Source organism: Pelmatolapia mariae, linkage group LG16_19, assembly GCF_036321145.2.
Source record: "Pelmatolapia mariae isolate MD_Pm_ZW linkage group LG16_19, Pm_UMD_F_2, whole genome shotgun sequence".
NCBI lineage: Eukaryota > Metazoa > Chordata > Actinopteri > Cichliformes > Cichlidae > Pelmatolapia > Pelmatolapia mariae.
In genome coordinates, this window is record NC_086241.1 from 2,943,741 (window position 1) to 2,966,038 (window position 22,298).

Here is a 22,298-nt window from a genome sequence, read left to right on the forward strand (position 1 = left end):
AGAGAAAACAGATAAAACCCAACAATTAGATGACCCTGTTTGAGCAAATGCTTTGGCGACAGTGGGAAGGAAAAACTCCCTTTTTACAGGAAGAAACCTCCAGCAGAACGAGGCTCAGGGAGGGGCGGGGCCATCTGCTACGACCGGTTGGGTGAGGGGAGGGAGACAGGACAAAGACGAGTAATAAAGACTGATGGGTGTGATGTGTTACTTTTCCTCACACTGTAAAACACAAAAGCTACTTTAGTTTGTGATGAAACTAAAACTGAGATGTGCCAGATTTTCAGACGTTTCAAATTCAGACAGACGACTTTTGTTTAGATGTTTGTTTTTTGTTTATTTGTTTGATGATGAAACATCTCTAAAGTGACTCACAAAGGAAATGATGCGTTTGACAGGGGTGGGTCTTCTGTTCTTCAGTTCTGTTTTTTTTTTCTTACTTTTTTAACTCCCAAAATATGAATAAAAAGTGTGAGCTTATACAATCACTGATTTTTTTATGGCAAATGTGCGTGCGTGCGAACACACACACGCACACGCACGCACACGCACGCACACACGCACGCACGCACGCACGCACACACGCACGCACGCACACACACACACACACACACACACACACACCAGATATAAAGGCATTTCTTTCCCCCCTTCAAATCCAAATAAGTTCTTAGCCTCAAGACATTGTTTTGAGTTTCTTTAAGAAGTGTTGCTGCCAGTTAAATATCATTAAGATCACCTAATGTTGCCTGTTCCTGTTTTCAGTAAACTTGCATTACAGATTTGAAATATTGATAATTTCTAAATACATATAAATACTAATATATGCATGAATGTGCAGAACACATAAATTGATGATAAATGTAGTAATATGACTGCAGAGTTAGAACAAAGTATGTTTAAGGTTATCCCAGCACCTGATTTATCATTTATCACTGTAAATATGATGTGATCTAATTATAAATGCAAAACAATACAATTAAGTTTTTAGTTTGTTTCCTCCCCACAGCCATGATTTATGTTGAACACACAAGGCCTGTCACACCGAACCCCTGCAGTTATCGTTGAGGGTCAGTACCAATTCCAAAAAAGTTGGCATGATGTGTAAAATTTAAATAATGATCTGCAAAGCTCATAAACGCGTGTTTTATTCACAGTGGAAAATGGAAGACACATCAAATAAATGTGGTATTTTAAGGTCAGGGTTCAGGCTGATGACAGAATCATCAATCGTGGCTTTGCGCACAGAGATTTCTCCAGATTTTCTGATATTACATACATTTTTAACATTTTTACACCGTGAACATTATTTTTATATTATATTATTATTATTATATGTTGAGTATTGCAGCATTTACAGCGATCAACTCAAAGGAAAATGACGACGGAGGCAAAAATGTCCTTAATATTTTGGGAACTTTATTCCACATTAACACGCAGCAAAACTTTTCCTCATGGGTGCCATTTTTGTGGTGGTATACTTTTTCTTCTTAGAGGCGTGATGACGCAGCATACGTGCCCTTACAATGAAACAGTGCCTCCTTGTGGTGACAACTAAAATACTGTCTCTCTGTTAAACCACAGTAACCATAATACTGTTAAACACACTGTACAACATGAGTACACACAATGAATATCTTAACAGTATATTATATTATTATTATTATATTATATTATTTTTATATTTATATTATTGTATGATAGCAGTAAGTTATACTGAATTTATGGATTTTACATGGAGTGAACCATACATCAGTAGTATTTACATAATACACATGAGTACTTGTTTTAAACCTAATGTCATTTTAACAGTTTTCCATATTTCTGCATTTTTACAGAATTGAAGCTTTTTCACCAAAATCTGGCACAAAGTGACGCAGAGCATTCCCTGTTTAATGCTCGGTGTTTCCTGGGGAGGATCTCAAGTTTGCCCGCCTAATGAATGCCCTCCAGTGTTGACACCAAACCCACGCCCTTGTAAGCAATCAGCGGCACTGCTCCTACCCAGGGCACTGAATCAGTACGCGAGGAGAGGGAAAACATCTCCTTGCTGCGCGTGTTTACGACAGAGGATGTTTCAGAATGTAACCACTTGTACATGAACCCCACCTCTCCCCCCCGGCTCACATGTCGGGCGCTGCGTGTTGTGCTTGAGCGTCACATCACAGACTTAACGGGAATCTCGGGTGTCTGCACCGCTCCTCCGGGATTATGCCCGGGATGACTCCGTGGTGATTTCTGAGTCTTTTTTGGAAACATTCATGGGTGCACGAGAGGATTTCCCGAGTGGGGAAACGTGGGATTTTGTCCACTACCGCTGTCGTTTCCACTGCGCGGACGGCTCAGGTTTTGACCACAACTTGGGTTAAACTTTCCCGAAATGCTCCGGTGTGAAGAAAGAAAGCAGGATTTACAATTAACTATTTAACCTGGTGTTCTCTTCACACTGCCGGGGATGAAGGCAGATCGACGAAATATGATTTTTTTCTTATGGATATTAGTCCCAAACTTTTTCCTGTGTTGGCTTGCGGTTGACGCACAGGTAAGAAACGTTATGCTGGGCACGCGCCACAGCACGCGGCATCTTTGTGCTGCTGAAGTCATATTTTTGAGCAATTGTTTCCCCCATTGAGCCCAAAGAGGCTCAACAGAAACATGAGAATATAAACTGTCATTATATAATGTTAGACCAGCACACCATGCATCATTTCCCCTGTGTACAGACACAGCAGGCAATCTAAAGAACACCAGCCATGCATGCAAGTATAGTGCATGTGCGCATTTTTCTGTTCATATATATATATATATATATATATATATATGAATGTCTGTGTGTGTGTGTATAGTAACTAACGATAGGAGTCAACAACGAGCGATAGATAGATATAACAGTATAAGTGTATAAGTCATATATTTTGTTATTTTGTGCTGTAGACTTTTGTGACCACACACACATACGCACGCACACTCCACATTTCATCATAAAATCAATATCAATATCAGCACAGCAGATAGAGACTATGCATTTGTTATGAGCTTAACTTGCCAGGAGCAGTTTGTTCCACATCTGATAAGTTTTGTGTTCTAAAATAACCATCAGCTTGCCCACATCAGTTGCCTTTCAGATCACATTGTGGTGGGTTTGTTAAGCATCACTTTTTTAAGTAATGAAGCAAAACCAAACCGAATGCTTCCAAGAACAAGAGCAGTATGTTGGAGTTTAGATTGTCTTAAATTGTTGTTGTTGTTTTTTTTTTTAATAAGATGATGTATGTGAATAGAGTAACTCGAAGCTGGGCTGAGTAAAAAACTGACACATGAATCACCAGACTTGATGTACTATTAGTCACTGATGAGTCCCAGTTGTTTATAGTGAAGCATAAGCTGCAGCATGTCGAGGGCAGGAGAGCGTTCCTGCATTAACAGCACCACGGACAGCGGCTTCAGCACTGGATCCTCTGTGATGATGAAGGATCTGAGTGTACATAAAAACCAGAAAATAACATTTCTGATGCCAAGGCATCATTTCATAATAAGAATATCTAATAGAATAATGGAATAATGAATAGTGCCGGCCATATGGTAGATTCAAATGTTGTTTGTTTTCTGAACCTGAAATATGAATCATTGAAAGTTGGGATTGTATGGTCACTGACAGATGCTACTACTCCTTTAATTTGTCAGTATTGTATTTAAAAAAAGGTGTTTTTTTAAATACATTTTCCAGGTAAAGCCTGTTGCCTGCTAATCAGACTCAAGTGTTTGCTTCAGTTTGCAAGTGAAGTGCAATCTCCTTCCTGCACAGCTGCTTTAATTTCATCCATGTCTGCCTTCAGGTTTACATGCATTTTTTCCATGAAGAGAGATATTTAGCTGGCTAAGACAAAGATGTGTGAAGATAACACCTTTCACTCTTAATCCCACAGATTAACCTTTACTTCAACTGTTTCATCAGTGGGTTCAACGTCAGATCTGTTTGTATTGTTGGACAAATTGTGGGGATTAATTCAGAGTCTGGAGTCAGATTAGGTAAAGCCCACCAAGGCTCACTGGCTGAACTCTGAGTCAGTGATGAACACGTCAGCCTGATTTGCAACATCAAATAAAGCGTGCACATATTAAACAGCAGCTTTAGTTTACTTTAGTTTTAAAAATAACACACTGACACGCTGGGAAGTTTTAGGGTATGCAATAAAGAAGAGAGCTTCTTTCTGCATCTAACAAAGGATCCACGAAGGAACTTTCAGGGGTTTAAATGTACTTAATGAACTGATTCTGATGCCTGGCACTATAATTATTTATCCCATGACTGAAAGTCAAACATCTGCTGTGTACCAACCAACCACCCTCAGTGAGATGGCTGGGCTTAGGCTGGGTTGTTTGGCTCAGGAAGGAGTAAATCTGGAGTCCAATTAATGGAACAAGCCTTCAGGTGTGGGATACAGACACCTTCTATTTAGAAAATCTGTCTATAAATGGGAGCTGATTTAGTACTGTGACTGCCTTTGACAAAACCGGGGCCCAGTTAAGATGATTCAACTGTAACACAGGACATATTATTCTCCAAGGTGAAAAAAGAAGGGTTGGGTAAGGGCTTTAAGTATCAGGAGAGCTGCTTGTACAAGAAATAGAATAGATGTAGAGATACTGTGAAATGACGTCAAGAGAAAAATCCCCACCTGAGCTTTGCTGAAGCAGTTATGGTCCAAGATGGCTCTAAAATGTTTTGAAGGTAAAAGCTGCTACAACAGGAAGTTCTTTTTTGAGGTTATCACTGCTAGAAGAGTTTCAACCAGTTATTCATTGTAGGGATTCACTTTCTCCACCAATACTGTGGTTATCTACACCTATGACTCAAGCTTTATTTGTAGCGCTGTTTATATCCAGCAGAGCAGGCAATTAATTTTCCCCAAGGTGCTGCATTAGAAACTGGGACTGCTGTGGAGGGCCGCACCCAGAAGGGAAAGCTAAACACCCACCCTGACCGTAGAGTCTGATGACATAAGATTTTTAAGAGCGATACTGATATCTGGCGATGTTAAAAACACTTTTTTCCTTTCCAACAGATGCAACACACATTTCGTTATCATTTTGCGGTTCAAAATAGGTGTGCCCTCTGGTGGACAGCATGTGCAACAGCAAAACAGCTAATATCAGCTGATAATGTCAGCCTGCTGATAAACTGGTCAGGTTTCAGCAGACATGTGCCATTTGGTCATCCGTGTGTAGATACCAGAGGTGGGCTTTACCAGACACCGCACGATATCATATTATTGCAAATATTTAGCATTTTGTGATGTGCCGAGTGTTGCAATAATAAAAAAAATTATATATATATATATATATATAGTGACTTATCACCAAATTATGAACTCAAAGTTAAACTTTTTCAGTATCTGTTTTATCCAGTAAAATCTGTAAGTTTTGTCTCTTCAGTTATTTTTTTTGCTGCAAAATGAAGAAATGTGGTGAAAATGCCACAAATGCTGCTGTAAGATGGAGTCTGTCTGCATCTGAATGGGGTCAAGTTAGCAATTAAATGCAATATTTTTCTGAAAATACAGCAGTTAACTGTGATAAATTATTGTAAATCACATGTTTCTGTCTGCAGCAACCTTCCTGTTTTACTGGCAGCCAGTTGTGTTGAATCCCCTCCAGTTGTGCTCATTGAGAAAGACTCATTCTGAATCTTTCTGCATTTATAAATTAGATAGCAATTATTTGCAAACCTTCACCAACCTCTCTTAGAGGGACTGCATTCAGTCCAAACCTGCAGAATGTTTTTTAATTCAACCTTTATTTGTATAAATTTACCTCCCATTATGACTTAATGTGTTATTTATAAGAGAGACCTGTTTCAGTTCAGGCAACATGAGCTCTCTTGTTCATTGTATTCATGGTTCAAGTATTTCAGTTTTTTTAATTAAATTTGAATATTTCATGTTCCTGTATCGATGCAATATTAGCACACAAAATATTGCAATACTATGCTGTACTGACCTCCCCATGTAGTTGCTTGTAATTTCTTCCTTTTCCAGCCTTTAAGTAAAAGTAACTGCGGCTGGATATAGTTCGACATGATTGGCTCAGTTTTAGTTGCACCAGTAGACAAATATAAATGCAAATGATCAATTACGTGATCAATTATGTGGGCTCCAAATTCTCCAGATGCTTTAGATGACCAGTTACAGCAGAGAACTCCAGGGGTTTTTGATTTGATTTACAATAATGGTCTGGGAACAATGGCTGCAAAGTCAAGACCGTTGTTTAGGTTTTAAATATTCTAGCTTATAATTTTTAACCTGCCCCAATTTGTACTTAATGTACAAGTTGTTAAAATTTAGTAAACAAACATGGTGGGAATCCTTCTTACGCTTCTACCAAATGCTTTGTGTTAGCTCAACATTATAACGCTGCTGAGAGTCGATCAGTTGGCTCCTTCAGTATCTTTAATTTATACATGCATAAATCAAGAGTAAGTCCAAGTTTCCTACCACACTCCAGATGGAGCTTTAACATATTTCTGAAAGTATGTTAACTATAATTAACTCTACTGGGAAATGTTAAGGCTCCAAACCTGAAACACAGACATCTTAAACATGATCTGCAAAGAATATTAACTCTGTTTGATTCTTCTGCTTAATGGTCTGTTGGATATATGATCGTACATGGGTCTGTAAGCTTGACATGGGACAATAACCACACTGTTATTTTCCTGGAGAGGCTGTGAGATGGTTTAAAGCTGTAATGACGCCTTTTTTCAGATTTTCAGTGAATGTCAGGCTTGGGTTTGGAAAACTGGAATAATCACATAAAAGGATGTTAAAAGTTTGAGGAGTACATCTGAGAGGTCTTAGATTTCTGTAAGAAGTGAAGCAAATTATGGGAGTGGAAATGAGACATTAACTGGAAGTGAAATATATGGAAATCAATGTGAAAAGAAGCCAACAGAAACAAACAAAAAAGAAAGAAAATCACTGAAAGAATGACTGGAACCCACTGATACAGGACCATTTCTTACGTTCTGAGGAATAAAGCAAGCATACTGTTAATATAAATGTAAATAAAGGCAAAAATCGATTTTTCTTTTTGCTCAGACTCGTATAAGAAGTCAATCAAAACTCATGTCAGGGTTTTAAAAGAAGCTTTTAGGAAATATATGTGAGTGATATGCCTGTTTTAGTCATGTCAGAAGCATCACTTCAGAGACAGCTCTCTCTCTCTTTGGTCACTTCTTCACTTTGGTCCATACTATATACCACAGCCTCGACTGGATCGACTGAAGTAAAATTTATAAGGACAGTTACGCACACCAGGGATAAATATTAAGCCACTTCCAGACATGCACCCTGTTATGCAAATCTGATAGCAGTTTGACATGTGAGTGTGATGTCTGAATAACAATCCTGGTCACGTTTGGGGAAGAATCGTGACAGCAATCTTACCAGGTCACATGTATATTTTCTGTATCAGCCTCAAAATGGAAAGCGTGTTGGATTTGCATAAAGAAAAAGGCTGTGGCAGAAAGACAGAGCAAAAGAAAAGAAGAAGGAATGCAAATGTTTTACATTAAAAAACACTAATGCATTTGTTATCTTAGTCATTTTCACTTATACAGAAAGAAATCATTTAAATAAATGAGGAAAAGCAGTGTTAAAAAAGGGCGACTGAAGTGTTTGACTGAATCATCTTATCATAAGTCATTCTCTCAGTGTAATAATCTCACCAGCACATTCTTTATATATTTTTCATTTTCATTCATGCCAAGTGTTAAATGTATAAATATGCAAGAGTGTGAGTAGCTGAAGAGTGAATCTATATTATTGCTCGTCTCTGAGAATTTATGCACCACAAAAAATCTGCTTTAAATTCTGCATTAATTGATGAAAGTGAGGCTAAAATTGAATCGAGGACTCTCCATGAGAAGAGGAGATGTCACCCAGAAGTGTCCCCACACTACTCACTAATCTTGTTAAACTGTCCCTGACCTCTTTTGGCTCTCTCACAGTATCAGTAATATTGTATATTCTTTCCTAATTGTTTGCTCTGCTCTTAAAACTAAAATAATATCTCCAATTTCCAAAACAAAACAAAACAGTTTTAGAATCTAGCAATCTAAATCATTTCAGACCGGTTTTGAATTTGTCTTTTTTTATTCCACAATTCTTTAAAAAACAGTTGCTTTACGGGTTCATAAACACCTTACTGGAACTAATTTATACGAACAGTTTCAGTCTAGTTTCTCTTTGTTCCACAGTAAAGAAACAGCTCTTGTGAAAATGACAAATGATCTTTTGCTTGCAGATGATTTTGCTCTCATCACTAATCTAATTTTTCTTGGTCTTATTGCAGCTTTTGATACATTCTCCCACCACACTGTCCACTATAGATTAGTCTAATGGCATAAACAGTATAGCACTCGCATGGTTTACCTCGTACCTCTCCAGCTGTTCAGGTTGTGCAAATAAATATACATATATATATATCAGTATAATTCAAATTATTGTGGTGTGCCTCGAGGCTCTGTCCCGGGGGCTTTGCTCTTCATTATTTGTCTCCTATCTCTCTGCAATATTTTCAGGTACTATAATGTTCAGTTTCACTGTTATGCAGATGACACTCAGTTCTATTTATCTTCCAAACCCACTGCTATTCTCCCACCACGTCTCTTCCTGATTGTTTAGTTAAAATTAAAGTTTGGTTTACTCATAATTTTCTTTATCTTAATAATAATAAAAATATAATTTATTTTTTTGCCATAAAATTGTTGCGGTTTAAAACTATTAGTTATTCATTAACTATTAATTAAGAACATTAAGAGCTGGATGGCCTGAAAGCCATAATCTGAGATCCTTCCCAGACGCCTTAACGAACACTCACATCCTGGGCCATTTGACCTCAGCAAATCACATGATAGGGTGGGGCTAGGCTTCACAATGGCTGATTGTGACCTACACCCGTTTTCACACATTGACTCGTGGGATTAGGCAGAGGACCAATAGGGGGTCCATGTGCCTCTTGGGAGACACTCCCATAGGGTTTACAATCTGGGGCTCTTAGAACTAAAGAAGCTTCTTGGATGAGAGGTGAAACGTCTTCAAGGAAACTTAAAGAAGTCCATATAGACTAATCTGCCCATTATTTTCGGCACCATTCCCAAGTTAGAACATGTGGCCCATTATGCTAGAGCTTCACTTGGTAAATGTAACAGCCGCCTTCGTCCTTGACCGGAGATTTGCAGATCTGGTTAAAATATTGGTGACGCAATGCAGATGACAGGAAAGTAGAGCTGGGCGATATAAGATTTTTTCATATCACGATATGTTTTTTTCATTTCAGGCGATAACGATATATATCACGATATAAGCCAAATAACTATATTTGTAAGATTTAAATGTGCCGTTGCTCACAAGTAAAATGTGAAATAATCAGCAGCTTGTTTTGATTTAAATATTTATTTCCCATAATAAGTTCATAAGTTCATAAGAACATAAGTTCGTTCGCGACCGACACATCACTACGAAACACACTCATTTCCTCCATTACCAGCGGCTGGCTGCTTCCAAAACCACACATGCGCGGCTTGGCACTTGTGCTGTACGTAACAAGTCACGTGACGTGACGCTGCGGCTGTGATTGGTTCGGCTCTGCGCTACTTAATTTGGATTGGCTGTTCTTCTTTTCTTTCTTTTTTTTAAGAGAGCAAGAGAGAGATGAGGCCTATCGCAATAGTTTAATTTTTCTATCGAGAAAAAGTTATTTCGCAATACATATCGTTATCGTTTTATCGCCCAGCTCTACAGGAAAGCCAAAGTAGATTGTTTTCTTCTTCTGATAAATAGAAATCTACTGTAGCAGAATATTTATAATTTCTTAAAATTGACGTATTTTTTTTAAATATTGAAGTTAAATGGTTACAGCTGGCCAAATAACAATAACTGAAGTTCTTGCATGTTAAGCTGTTTGTTGCCTTTGACTGCATATCCAGTCAAACAAAACAATGTAAACCAGGGGAAAACATGAGATTGAGAACATTGGACATATTCATTTTTATTTAGAAAAGGAGATTAAAATATTCTCCGAAAGGTTTTCGTTATACGTCTAGGTTCTGACTTTGTTTAGAGAGTAATTATGAACTTGAACTAAAAAGCAGTAAAATACAATCAATACTCTAACGAGTATTTGGAGCCACTCTGGTTCACTTATTTTCATGGAGAACAACAACAACAACAACAAAAACCTGACAAACAAATAAAAAAAACTCTTATAAACAGCACCCTGTACATCACCCACATAATAATAATAATTCATTTGTATTCCTGTAGTTGATCTGTAATGAAAAAGGTCGGCAACTACACTCAGTATGTAAGTATAATCGCTATAAGGAAGTCGCTTTACATGCATCAATATGTTCTTAATGTTAAAATTCACATAATTTTACATATATTCAAATCAAGATTATCTTAAAATCAAAGACCTGGGCCAGAGCAGGTCTGGCCCAGAGCACGCAGGAAGATGTTCCCAGTGTTGTTGAATTTTCAGGAAATGGTGACTTACAGTCATGTATGCACAGGGTCAAAGATCTGATCGTGTTTGCTGTGCTCCACAGATGGGGTTTGATGGGCCGCTCTCTGCACAGGAGCAGATGTACATCCTGTATGAAATCAAAATGCAGTGCTACCAGAATCTCTCCAGCACTGAACCAGGAACCACAGGTACAAACCATACACGCAGATACACACAGTCGCTGCAAAACAACACACAACTCTGCACATTTGAGCTTAGCTGAAACATCAACACTTTAAACATCTTTTTCCAACTGTCAGTAAACAGGGAAAACTAAAACAAAAGGAAATCAATATTTGATGTGACCACAAACTCTTCTGCACTCCTTATCTCAATTAAGGATGCTCAGTGCTCAGAGAGCAGAAAGGAGGGAGTCGTATTTGTATATGGAGCTTCCACTTTTGCTAGCAAAAAATTGACGAGTATCTAAAAGTGATTCTTACAACCTAAACCCAGGCTTTAAAGCACACCCTCTGGCTTCTGTAACCGGGGATGTGCTCAAACAGTCAATAACATAACATTTGTGCTACATATGTGATAATCTGTTGTAAAATCTGTTTGCATTTAATTCAACTTTGCAGAGCTGATAAGAAATAAAATTGGAAAAATCAAAGGATGTTTCAAGGACATTTGTCCTTTATTATATATAGACCAATTATTTATATAATCTTTTGTTTTAAACTTGAAAATCTCATCTGTTCAACTTTCATAACCAGTGATTATGCGAGTATTTAACAGAATAATAGAGGCTAACATTTCTGTGCTCTTTAACGAGTAATTTCAATTAAAAGACCACATGTTTGGAATCAATTTGAAATCAGAGCTGCAGCAACAAATGAGCCAGCATGCTCCATCAGAAGTGGGCGCAGCTTATCCCACAGCCTTCAGCACCAGACCTGGGCAGAGTGCAGGGTGTAAATTTCTCTCTCTGGATGCTTTTGTGCTTTTTTATCTCTTTATTTTCCAGGTGGCAGATGCATAATCACTGATGGACAGTTGGTCTTGTCTTCCAGAATACATAAAATATTAAACAGCTGATTTTAAATAGTTTCTTGAAAGAACTCTTTTCTTTTTGTTAATGTCACCAACAGCAGCTGTGAGTGTGCCCCGAGTCTGTCCTATAGGTATCTCTCCTATAGGTCCTGTGGGCTGACATTGATTTATTGCCCCAGATGTTTAGCACTGGGCTCAGACTATTTCTGTTCCACAGAGCTGCTATTTTAATGAAACAGAAGAGTATGACTGTGTCTTTTAATATTGCACATTACAAGACACATACAGAGGAAGTAAAGCTGCTGTGTAGGGAGCCTTTTTCAGTATTTCAAGCTCGTCTTCACCCTTTTGCACGAACATTGATCCAGAAAGAAAATCAGAGGGCACAACAGTCTCAGATTGTGTTGAGGTGCACGCACACAGAGCTCTTCAACATCCCAAATCAACTTTCATATAGTTTTGCTTTTATAGCTCACATCACCCGTATTATGTGACATCTTGAGATATGAGTGAAAATATAGTTTTCAATGCAGATGAGGCAGATCTGAAAGGTGTTAGATTAATGCCTGACTCCTGCAATGTTATTTCAGCCAGTGTGATTTAGGCTCTAACAGAAACATCAGCAGACTTTCTGATGTCCTGGTTGATTCCCGCATCTGGCTTTGTGTCAAATTCTTCCCTTTGGCTTTAATTGATGTCGTTTATAATATGCACCATTATCCCCATATCTAAATGATTTCGTCTCACGCCTCCCTGTGATGTCAGGAGCTGCCATTAAACCCTTTGCCTTCTAACACATTCAGAAAGTGTTGTTCCATCTATTTCCTTTCAGATCAAAATAGCAATTAAACATGTAAGTGGCTTTTAATGAAGGATGGTCAGTGAATGCGGTGTTCTGTTTTTTTGGCTACTCGCTGAATAAACAAGTCACAGATTTTGTTTCCTGTTGAAAGGGTGGAAAAACTTAGTGTTCACATTTTGCCTGCTGAGACAGTAATTAGATGTCATTAAAAAAGGAAGCAAGAGTGAATAGCTTGAGTTGAATCCAGGCTCAGTCACTGTAATTGAAATTATACAGCTCAAAAATATTACAGGAACACTTAAATCACACATCGGGTGATGACGACTGAAAACCTCGACTCGTGTCTGTAATTTGATTAGAACAAAATGACACAACAGCAGTCAGTGGAAGCTGAAATCATCAACCCTTTGAGGTGTGGATTAAAAAATCACACCAACGTTAAAAGTTTAGATGATCATTTAATGGTTTTCTTTTGAGCCTTATGGTTACAATCAGCAGTCATTTCATTAGGTACACCTTGTTAGTACCAGGCTGGACCCACTTTTGCCTTCAGAACCTTCATGGCTCAGATTCAACAAGCTGCTGGACATATTCATCAGAGATTCTCGTCCATATTAAGATGATTTCCTGGCTGCACAGTCCAATGTGGCTCTGTTGGATTGATTTACTACAGTGAACTCTTTTGACTTATTTATTAAGCACCTTTCACAGACAAAGAGAAAACAAAACAAATAAAATGATAAAACAGATGCACAAACCCCACAAAACAAGGTCAGACACATAATTACCCAAATGTCTGTTTGGATAGGAAGGTCTTTATCTGTTTTTAAAGCCTTCTCTGAATTCATAACAAAAAGCTTAGGGCAATGAGGAAACTCATTCCGGAGTGTCCAAGTCATCACCACCGCAAAGGCCCGACTCTTTGTGGTGTCGGGTCTTTAAAACTGCTGTTTTAACCTCCTAGGACCTGCGTCCACATATGTGGACATCACATTTTAGGTTGTCTACACCAAAATACTAAATTTTGCTCTACAACGGCCTGATATGCACTTACGAGGACATTATACTGCCACTGTTCTATTGAAATTTAAAACGAATGTCCTCATATCAAACAAAAATCAGGTAAAAAAAAAAAAAATCTGGTAATTCTTTGTTTTTACATTCATCAGGTCCCAATCAGCCCAAATAACAAAGAGAAATTAAAAGTGCACGCCATGAAAGAGTTCGGGTCTTAGGAGGTTAAAGGCACAGCAGTAATCTCTGCTCTGAAAACTAAAAAGGACCGGTGGGAAGAGGAGATCAGTAATAAAAGCTCTGAGATCTACTGGGGAGAACTAATTTTCATGTTTCATAAACCAGTTTGAGATGATTTCATCTTTGTGACACGGAGAGTTATCCAGCCATCAGGTGATGGAAACGCTGTGGATGTAAATGGACGGACATGCTCAGCAACAACGCTCAGGTAGGCTGTGGGATTCAAACAGTGGGTCCAAATAAACATCCGCCACATTGTTACACCACCAGCCTGAGCCGGTGACCTGGGATGGAGCCACACTTGTTTGTTTTTAAATTAAATTCTGAATCTGAATATCGCAGCAGAAATCGAGACAGTTTTCCAATCTTTTATTGTCTTGTTGTGGCGACGCCAAATTATAACCTGTTTCCTGTTCTTAGCTGGAGCGGCCCCAGTGTGGTTTTCTGCTTCAAGGTTCAGTGTGTTATATTCAGAGACGCTTTTCTGCATACCTCAGGTGTGAATAGGGGCTATTTGAGTTCCTGTTGCCTTCCTGTCAGCTTGAATCAGTCTGGCCATTCTGACATCTGTGAGACATTTGTGCAAGGGAACTGCCGCTCACTGGATGACAGACCTTTGTGTAAATCCTTGAGATGTTTTCTCAGAAAATGCCAGCAGACCAACAGTTTGTGAAATACTCCAACCAGCCTCTCTTAAACCAACAATAATGCCACATTCAAAGTAACTTAAATCCCCTTTCTTTGCTACTTTCATGTTCGCTTTGAACAGCAGGTTGTTGTGACCATGTCTACATGGCTAAATGATGTGCTGAGCAGACATTAATGAGCAGTTGAACAGGTGCTCCTAACAAAGTGGCCTGTGAGCGTACAAGCCTATTCGCATCACAATGTGAATGGATATATACGATAGAAGTCCATATTCTTGGCATGTAAAACAAACAAGCACACATAGGAAAAACAGCCGGGTATCATATCGGTGGCGTGTTGACTTCTTCATCTTCTCACTGCAGATGAGGTGTGCCCTCCAGACTGGGACGGTCTGATTTGTTGGCCCCACGGCTCCCCCGGGCTCATCACCAAGGTTCCCTGCCCATCGTACATCTATGACTTCAATCACCAAGGTTAACACATTTCTTTTCCAGCACTGAATTAGAACTTAACATGCAAAGAAAAACTCAAACTGTTCAGCGAACATCTAATACAAGCATTTTCAGCACGACTCGTTATATTCTCAGGTAGCACGTACAATCCAAAAAAGACTTTTGAGAATTTTGAAGGTCTTGGACAAGATGAAAGTTTGCTTTTTGAGAAATTTTGCTCTGATGTGTTCTTCACAAAAACCGAACCACAGAAAAGTGGAACGTCATACTTGGTGGATAATTAGTGAAACTGTGTGGCCCTTACAGCAGGATTCTTGAATAATTTCAGCTTCATATTCAGGCCACAAAGAAAACAAAATTAAATTAAAGAATTAAAGTGGAACAAACTCTGTCCATCACATCGAGCGTCAACATTACTGTTTTAAATTCAGTCATTAATAGTTTGATTTACATCTGTTCTTTCCCTGATGTGAAAGTCACAATGAATTGAAGGTAAAAAGGTTTTTTAAGGCATTAAAAATGATTTTTTCCCCTTTTATACACGACACAGAACTAAGGTGTAGTTTTTATTATTCATTGTGATTAATAATTTCAGATCACCTGTGTAAGAATAGATGTGTTTGGGCCATTTATGCATTAGTTACTTAAACCTTTTTAAAGGTGTTTTTGTTTGAGTGAGATTATTTTTTATTTTTAAAATGGGCATTTTGTAGGACATGCTTACAGGAAGTGTGACATCAACGGTTCCTGGGTCTTTGTGGAGCACTGGAACAAAACATGGACCAATTACTCAGAGTGTTTACGCTTTCTCCAGCCCTTCAGTGACGAAGATGGGAGAGTAAGTATCGCTATAAAATATTAAAGTTGCAGCTGTATTTGTTAAATATGTTTTCCATTGTGAGTATACAGTAAAAGTCTTCAGCTACCCCTCATTTCTGTACATTTTGCTTCCAAGCAGCCAGACTTTCTCTTAACTTAAGCCTGATGACCTTTCCAGGGTGCATACTGCACGATCACACCACTGCACCACCTTTTTTTCTATTATTAAGGAAGTTAACACTGGCTTTGAATCATTCAAACAAAACAAAAAAAGGGTCCTAAATCAAGAGATGAAGCAACTAGATGTGTCTAAAACAGACAAGAGACAACAAAGAACCAAATTTAAATTGTATCTTTTGGCACTTTATTACAAGCAGCCTGTTGCAAAGACACATTTCTTCCTGTTTCTTTAGCTGAAACCATGAAAAATGCCAAAGATAACACAGTTTGACAGGCATGAAATAGTATTTTTACACCAACAAGCTGCTATAAGCTGAAAACTTGGCATTGTTGCCTCTTAAAAATTTTAAGGACACTAGACAAGTGGAGAACAAAAGAAGAAGTGACAGGCCTAAAAATGATCCACTGCAGATGAACAGTGTCTGAGAGCCACAAAGACCCGACGCAGGAGCTGAGAGATGCACCTGAACCTTCAGCTGATCCACCCGCTGTTCACCGAAGCCTCATCAGAAATGGACGGGTGGCTGTCAAGAAGTCATTTTTAAAGAAGGGAAGCGGGAGAAACGGCTGATGTGTGCTAGATTAGACAAGAGACAACTGGGCTGGAAGTCAGTGGCAGGGTGGAGTGATGAATCTATGTGAAATTTTTGGTTCAGATCTTCATCGGTATGTCTGTAGGAGGTCTGGGGAGGTACACTGAGTATCTACACTTGTCTGTAAAACACTCTGTGATGGGTAGGAGCTGGATTTCAGCCAGTGTTGCTGGAGAGCTTGTTAAAACGACTAAAATTATAAACGCAGAAAGGTACCATTAGATTTAGATCTACAGTGTAATCCTATCTGGAAAGCATCTGATTTCAGCATTCAGGCTGTGCTGAAGAAAAAAGCAGCCATACAATTTCTTTGACTTTTAAGCTCTTTCAAAATGTACAAACTGTGCTTTCACCTCACATACATACATGTTTCAATAAATTGCTGCCATATCTTCCATTTTCCTATCTAAATGTAAATAAACGAGGGGTGAATCAAGCCTCGTGCAGTGTTGCACACAGGTCAATAAACATACATAGAGCAGACCTCTGTGAATAAGCCTGGATGTTCTCTGAAACATCTGCTGCCCCGTCTGCTCCATCTTACCCAAACATCTGTTTTGTGGTACAGAGCTTCATATTCGTACCTCGAGTGTCTAACAACCAAACAGCTCCTCTTCCTCTGAAGCTCACGTTCCCACCTTTTTACTTGTTATCCTTTAACGCAAGGCAATGTCAGCTTTCAGGCTCTCAGCACAGGCTGCATATCTATGAGTTGTTAGCTGTTCATTATGTGTTCCTTCTCAGGTTGTAGAAGAAAAATGATTAAAGGAAATCTGAAATACTGCTAACTTTTGTACAGCAGGATTATGACAGTCTTTCTACTCAGTAATCAGCTCCAAAAAGCATTTCTTACATCCTCTACGGTACCGTCCGCCCAGATATGCTCCCCCCCTCCTAATAAAATACAAAGCAGACATTTGATAAAGAAACCAAACAAAGTGTTCTCAGAAGCTGGTGACTAATCATATAGCAGAATTATTTCAGGACAAATAAGGACACTGTGCTCCAAGCAACCAAAAAATAAATAAAATTTAAAAACATGTAATCATGCAGACAGTCTGCATCTCTTGAAGATCAAACATATTAATCAATAAAGCCTAGCATCAGCCATAGTGATTAGTGTGCTGTTTGGTATGATTCATTATGAAAATATCAATTTTAACTGCAGATTTTGATATTTTAGCCATTTGAAGGCAGAAAAGGATACAAAATCGTAATAATTGGAGAAATTTTCATCTCTCGTCTGTTTACAGCCATTTAAATTCTCATATTTCATCTAAAAGTTACTTTCAGTTACTTTTCCCCTTTCCTTGTTTTGCCTGCTACACATATAAGATATTATTCAATTCAATTTTATTTATACAGCGCGAAATCACAGCGACAGTCGCCTCAAGGCACTTTATATTGTAAGGTAGAGCCTACAATAATACATACAGAGAAAAACCCAACAATCATATGACCCCCTATGAGCACTTTGGCGACTCCTGTCTTCCTTCCTAAAGACATGCTGTGGAAGAGAGACAGAGATGAATAATAAATGGATTATCCAACCTGACACTACATTAGTGACATTAATATGCCTTCACGTCACCTTTTAAAGCAGCTTTTGTAAGTGTATTCACACAGCAGACAGAGAAATGGAGCATCATTAGTATTTGGACTTGGTACCATGTGTTTTTTTGGTCTTTGTGTGCGTCTCTAACAGCTCCAGGGGGAAATGTTTGACTTTTTAGCTGCTAACTGCTGCTGTGTTCACCGGCTAATTGCCAACTTTGGATGCCTCATGTCTGGAGTGGGTGTACTGTAGTAGGAAACAGAAAGTAGTCGACGTGCTGCTGCAGAGACTTTGCTTTACTGAGACACTCGAGTTTGGAGGAGTGACAAATGTGAAGAGTGAGCTTCATTTGCAGCCCGAGTGATAACAGATAACAAGCTTCCATTCAGTGTTGAATTACATAAAGTTGGGCTGTTTCCATGAAAACAAAAAAAATAGTGACTTTATAAATAAAAAGTTTCTCTCTCTAACCTGCTAAATGCTCTGCACAAACTTGCTTTAGATAGAAGAATCAAATCCACAAGCCTCCGAGTCCTTCATCCAACTTGGCTCGATTGCAGCTTTTGTGAAATCACAGTTGACTTTGAGCGACTGGTACAGCTTTTTAACGATAAGCCTAACATGTGCTTAATATCTGAAATTTAGTTTGAGGCATGTTTAACAAAAAGACTTCCGGGTCTGTCGCTTTAAAAATTATGGATCAGCCCAGCCTTAAATTTCCCTCCATCATCATTTTTCTTTACAAAGAATTAAAATCTTGTCAAGAAAATTAATAATTCTCTTATAAAATTACCATTTTAATTTCATTCCACACAGCTTTTCATATTCAACCTATTCATCTAAGCAACCATACTGCCCTGGGGATGTCATCTGCTCTGAAAATAAAACATTACCAGGAAGAGAGACTTATGGCCATCTTTTGTTTTTGGTATCAGATGGATCTTCTGGCTGCTTTGAGCCTAACCACTCCTCGTAGAGATTACATTATCTTAGATTTCCGGGGAATGGATTTGTCGCTAAAACTCTTGAAGTAATTTCTACTCTATCAAAGATTAGGGATGTAATGCTGACTCATTTTTTTGTTTTAATTAAACTCCATTCGTGATGGGCTTTCATGTTCTCATTCAAGCACCGTTTTTTCCACCATACCATTGTGAGTCATGATTGTGTAAATTGTACCAGTCTTGTTCAGGAGGAGTTGACTAAATAGGAAATGTCTCTCTTTCTTGTCACAGCAAGACTTCTTTGAGCGGCTGTACATCATGTATACCATTGGCTATGCCGTGTCCTTCAGCTCTCTGCTAGTGGCCATCATGATCATTGGATACTTCCGGTAAGAGAGCAGTTTTTGTTTTTGCTTAAATCATTTTTGTTTAAATCTGAGCTTCTGCAAATAGAAAACACATCAGTGAAATGACAGAGGGAGCCGGACTCCTGCTGCTTCTGCACATCCTACTTTGGATTCTGAAAATCAGCAGTGGCAGGAACTTAAAAATAACAGCAACATTTAATGCCTTACTGACTTGAACTTTACGGGTTATGAAAATTCCCCAGCAGCCGGGGATATTTATATTCTTGCGGTGCCTCTGTCAGCTCCCTCGTCAGCTGGAATATTTGTGTCCTGTTGCCTCATGTACCGTTTCGAACCACATCTAGAGGATGCAGAGTTGAGTATACTTCAAATGGCAGTATGCTAATTAGTCAAATTTAGAGTGTGGTTGGTGTTCGGGGACGCTGCCGTCTCACACATCTGCATATGGAAATGTAAGATGTGCTCATTACAGATCGAAACCAAAACACATCCACTCTACTGGACATGTTAGAGATTAGCAGAATAAATAATGACTCATCTGTATGTCCACATCAGACAAGTAGAGATCATTTTATGTCCAGTGTTGACATTCAGCGGCAGTGCAGCAGTAGATGTAGCAAAATTGACCTTCAGGAGCCAAGATTTTCCCTTAGCAATTATTTTAGAACCACAGCCACATTTTTGAAAGTTTCGACAGTTGATGTAAAACTTTTACTTTGTCCTGTCGTATTGGAGCGCAGAGATGAGTACCCAGAACGCAGTTTTCAGAGACAGAATGGACAGAACAAAAATGTGAGCCGTGTCTGATCAAAGCCCAAAAATAACAAATCCAAAAGAAAACAGAGTAAAATACAAAGTAACTAAAGCCAAGAAGAGCAGAGAGGGAAACATGCAGGGAGGCTGACGGGCACAAGAAGACAAATACTATAAATACACACAAGGAACATGTGAGGGGCATTACACAGGTGATAAACACAAAGTGGAAGTAAAACTAATCAATGCCATGAAGGGAAATCAGGCTGCAAAATAAAACAGGAAATAGAAAACTACTAAAAACAGACACTGAAACATTAAGAGGCACGGGCGAACAGAGAGGGCAAATGTATAACCGTAGGGAAATGAGACAGACGAAGGACCAAGAACGAAAGACTGAAGGAACATAATGGAAAATTTTAAGACCGTGTCAAGCTGACCGTGCCGAATGAAAGGCTCTGACATGCTGTCATATTCTGTCTCCATGTAATCTTTCAGAAATACCACGTGTTGATGTACGAGTTATCTTTTATTACACAGCGCTCGGACCATGGCAGAAAGATAGCTTGTCTATATAAATATTCTAGGCTTGCAGTCCCTCTTGGTCAAAAGGCAGGCTACTGGCATGTTGTTTGACCCCTTTGCAAAGGTAAATAAAACTCACAAAGACATCCTGGTTGTGTGCACCTCGATTTCCTCAACAGGAACGGTGCAAGAAAAACTCAAAATAGGAACTGACACTTATTATAAACCAGGAATAAAAAACTGGACAAACACAAACCAACTAAGAACATGAAGATATCAATCAGAAAATACCAGAACTATGAGAACATACTAAACAATATACACAAGGACACAGGGAGCCATTCTTATCTGGCTATCAGGTTAACATACAAGTCACATCCTGTGTAGTGTCATGCAAACACATCCCTAATTACCAGATCCAAGGCTTCAAAACGAAGTAGTGCACACTTCCCCTCCAGTTCGTCATTCCCTGCATCGCCATCTGCACAGAGCTTGGATCCTGGTAAGCAGTCAATACCGTGCCAACTGTTGCATACAGCCTGGCTGGAAAGACTGAGAATTAGATTTTGGTGGGACTGAGTGTGAAAGGGGCAATCTCTCTGTTGATACGGTGTACTGTTGAAGTTGTAAATACCCTGTAAACATCGACTTTTAAAAACCTTGTGCCTTCTTCTTGAAAAAGGGATCGGACCGATGGCTAGGTTTAACAAAATATGTGCTACAGTTTTTTACATTTCTGATCCAAATAAAGAAAAATAAACGGCCTTGTAGATAAAACACAAATAAATAAGAAAGATGTCATCCAAAAGAAATTGTAAATGGTGGTTTTGTAGTAGTTTTTATTTGGATATGTTTCCAAGCTTCTTCTTTTTTTTAATTAATAAATTAAATTAATATTGAAATGTTGAAAGTGGTGCCAGTGGAGCTTTCCCTCACCTGGACCACATGAAGGACTTTTTCCTGCTGTGCTTCTGCACTCGGGGAATAAAAGGGGTTTGCTGAAAATCTGTGGAAACCAGTAAAGGAATGGATACAGAATCTGATCTTCAAAATCACAATGGCCATCAAAGTTATCAATATCCATCCCTGATTAGGGTAAATTAATTTTTTAACTGGTTCGATTTAAATTGATTAGTTCTAACAAATAACAGCTACTGAATGATATTATTTTAAGTAACCTTGAAAAGGAAACTGCAGAATCATGGGCTCAGTTATTTTTAGTATTTTTGAAGGCAGGTTACATCCAAGCAACAGGAAGGTACCTCTAATGATCCGGTAACTGGAGACGGAGCGGCCAACCACATTCATCTGAAAAAGACTCTGCACTCTCCTTTTTTATGTCTCTGCAAATTATGTGACTTACTGTAACCGCTTGCTTCCTTACATAAGAGGATTCAAACAAGTGTAAAGAAATATTTTAAATTATGAAAATAAAAGCTTTGATGTAGATGAAAGCCTCGTTTCACATGGACCTGAGAGAGATGCAAGTAAACAGGAGGCTATCATTTCAAACTGCCTTTAATTTTGCAGTTCCGCTGGCAGGGCTCTCCAGATTTATTATGGCGTGTTACGGTAGGTGTAATAATCCCATCAACACTTCAAAAACCTTTTGGAAATCCCTGCCCACCTGAAATTGTATATCACACAAAAACCCACTTAACTGAAGACAGCCTTTCTTAAAATTTAAAACCTGAGTGTAAGAACTGGTCATTTATGCAATACCAGTGTTACACGTTCCCATTTAGAAGCAGCTCTCCTGCCTTCTGCATAAAAATAATCCAGAACAATGAGCTCTGTGCCACCACTGATGGGTATCCTGTGTGTAGGTAAACTTCCTCCTGATTTT

The 22,298-nt window shown here is 38.7% G+C and overlaps 1 protein-coding gene across 1 annotated transcript in view; it reads left to right on the forward strand.

Moving 5' to 3' along the window:
* Nucleotides 1-10,609: 10,609 nt before the first annotated feature.
* pth2ra (parathyroid hormone 2 receptor a) overlaps nucleotides 10,610-22,298 on the forward strand; it is a 58,071-nt gene continuing 46,382 nt past the window's right edge. The window contains exons 1-4 of the mRNA XM_063499934.1: nucleotides 10,610-10,715; nucleotides 14,626-14,736; nucleotides 15,429-15,553; nucleotides 19,098-19,195. Of these exons, the coding sequence (XP_063356004.1) occupies nucleotides 10,610-10,715; nucleotides 14,626-14,736; nucleotides 15,429-15,553; nucleotides 19,098-19,195 (440 nt within the window). The remainder of the gene's footprint in view (nucleotides 10,716-14,625; nucleotides 14,737-15,428; nucleotides 15,554-19,097; nucleotides 19,196-22,298) is intronic.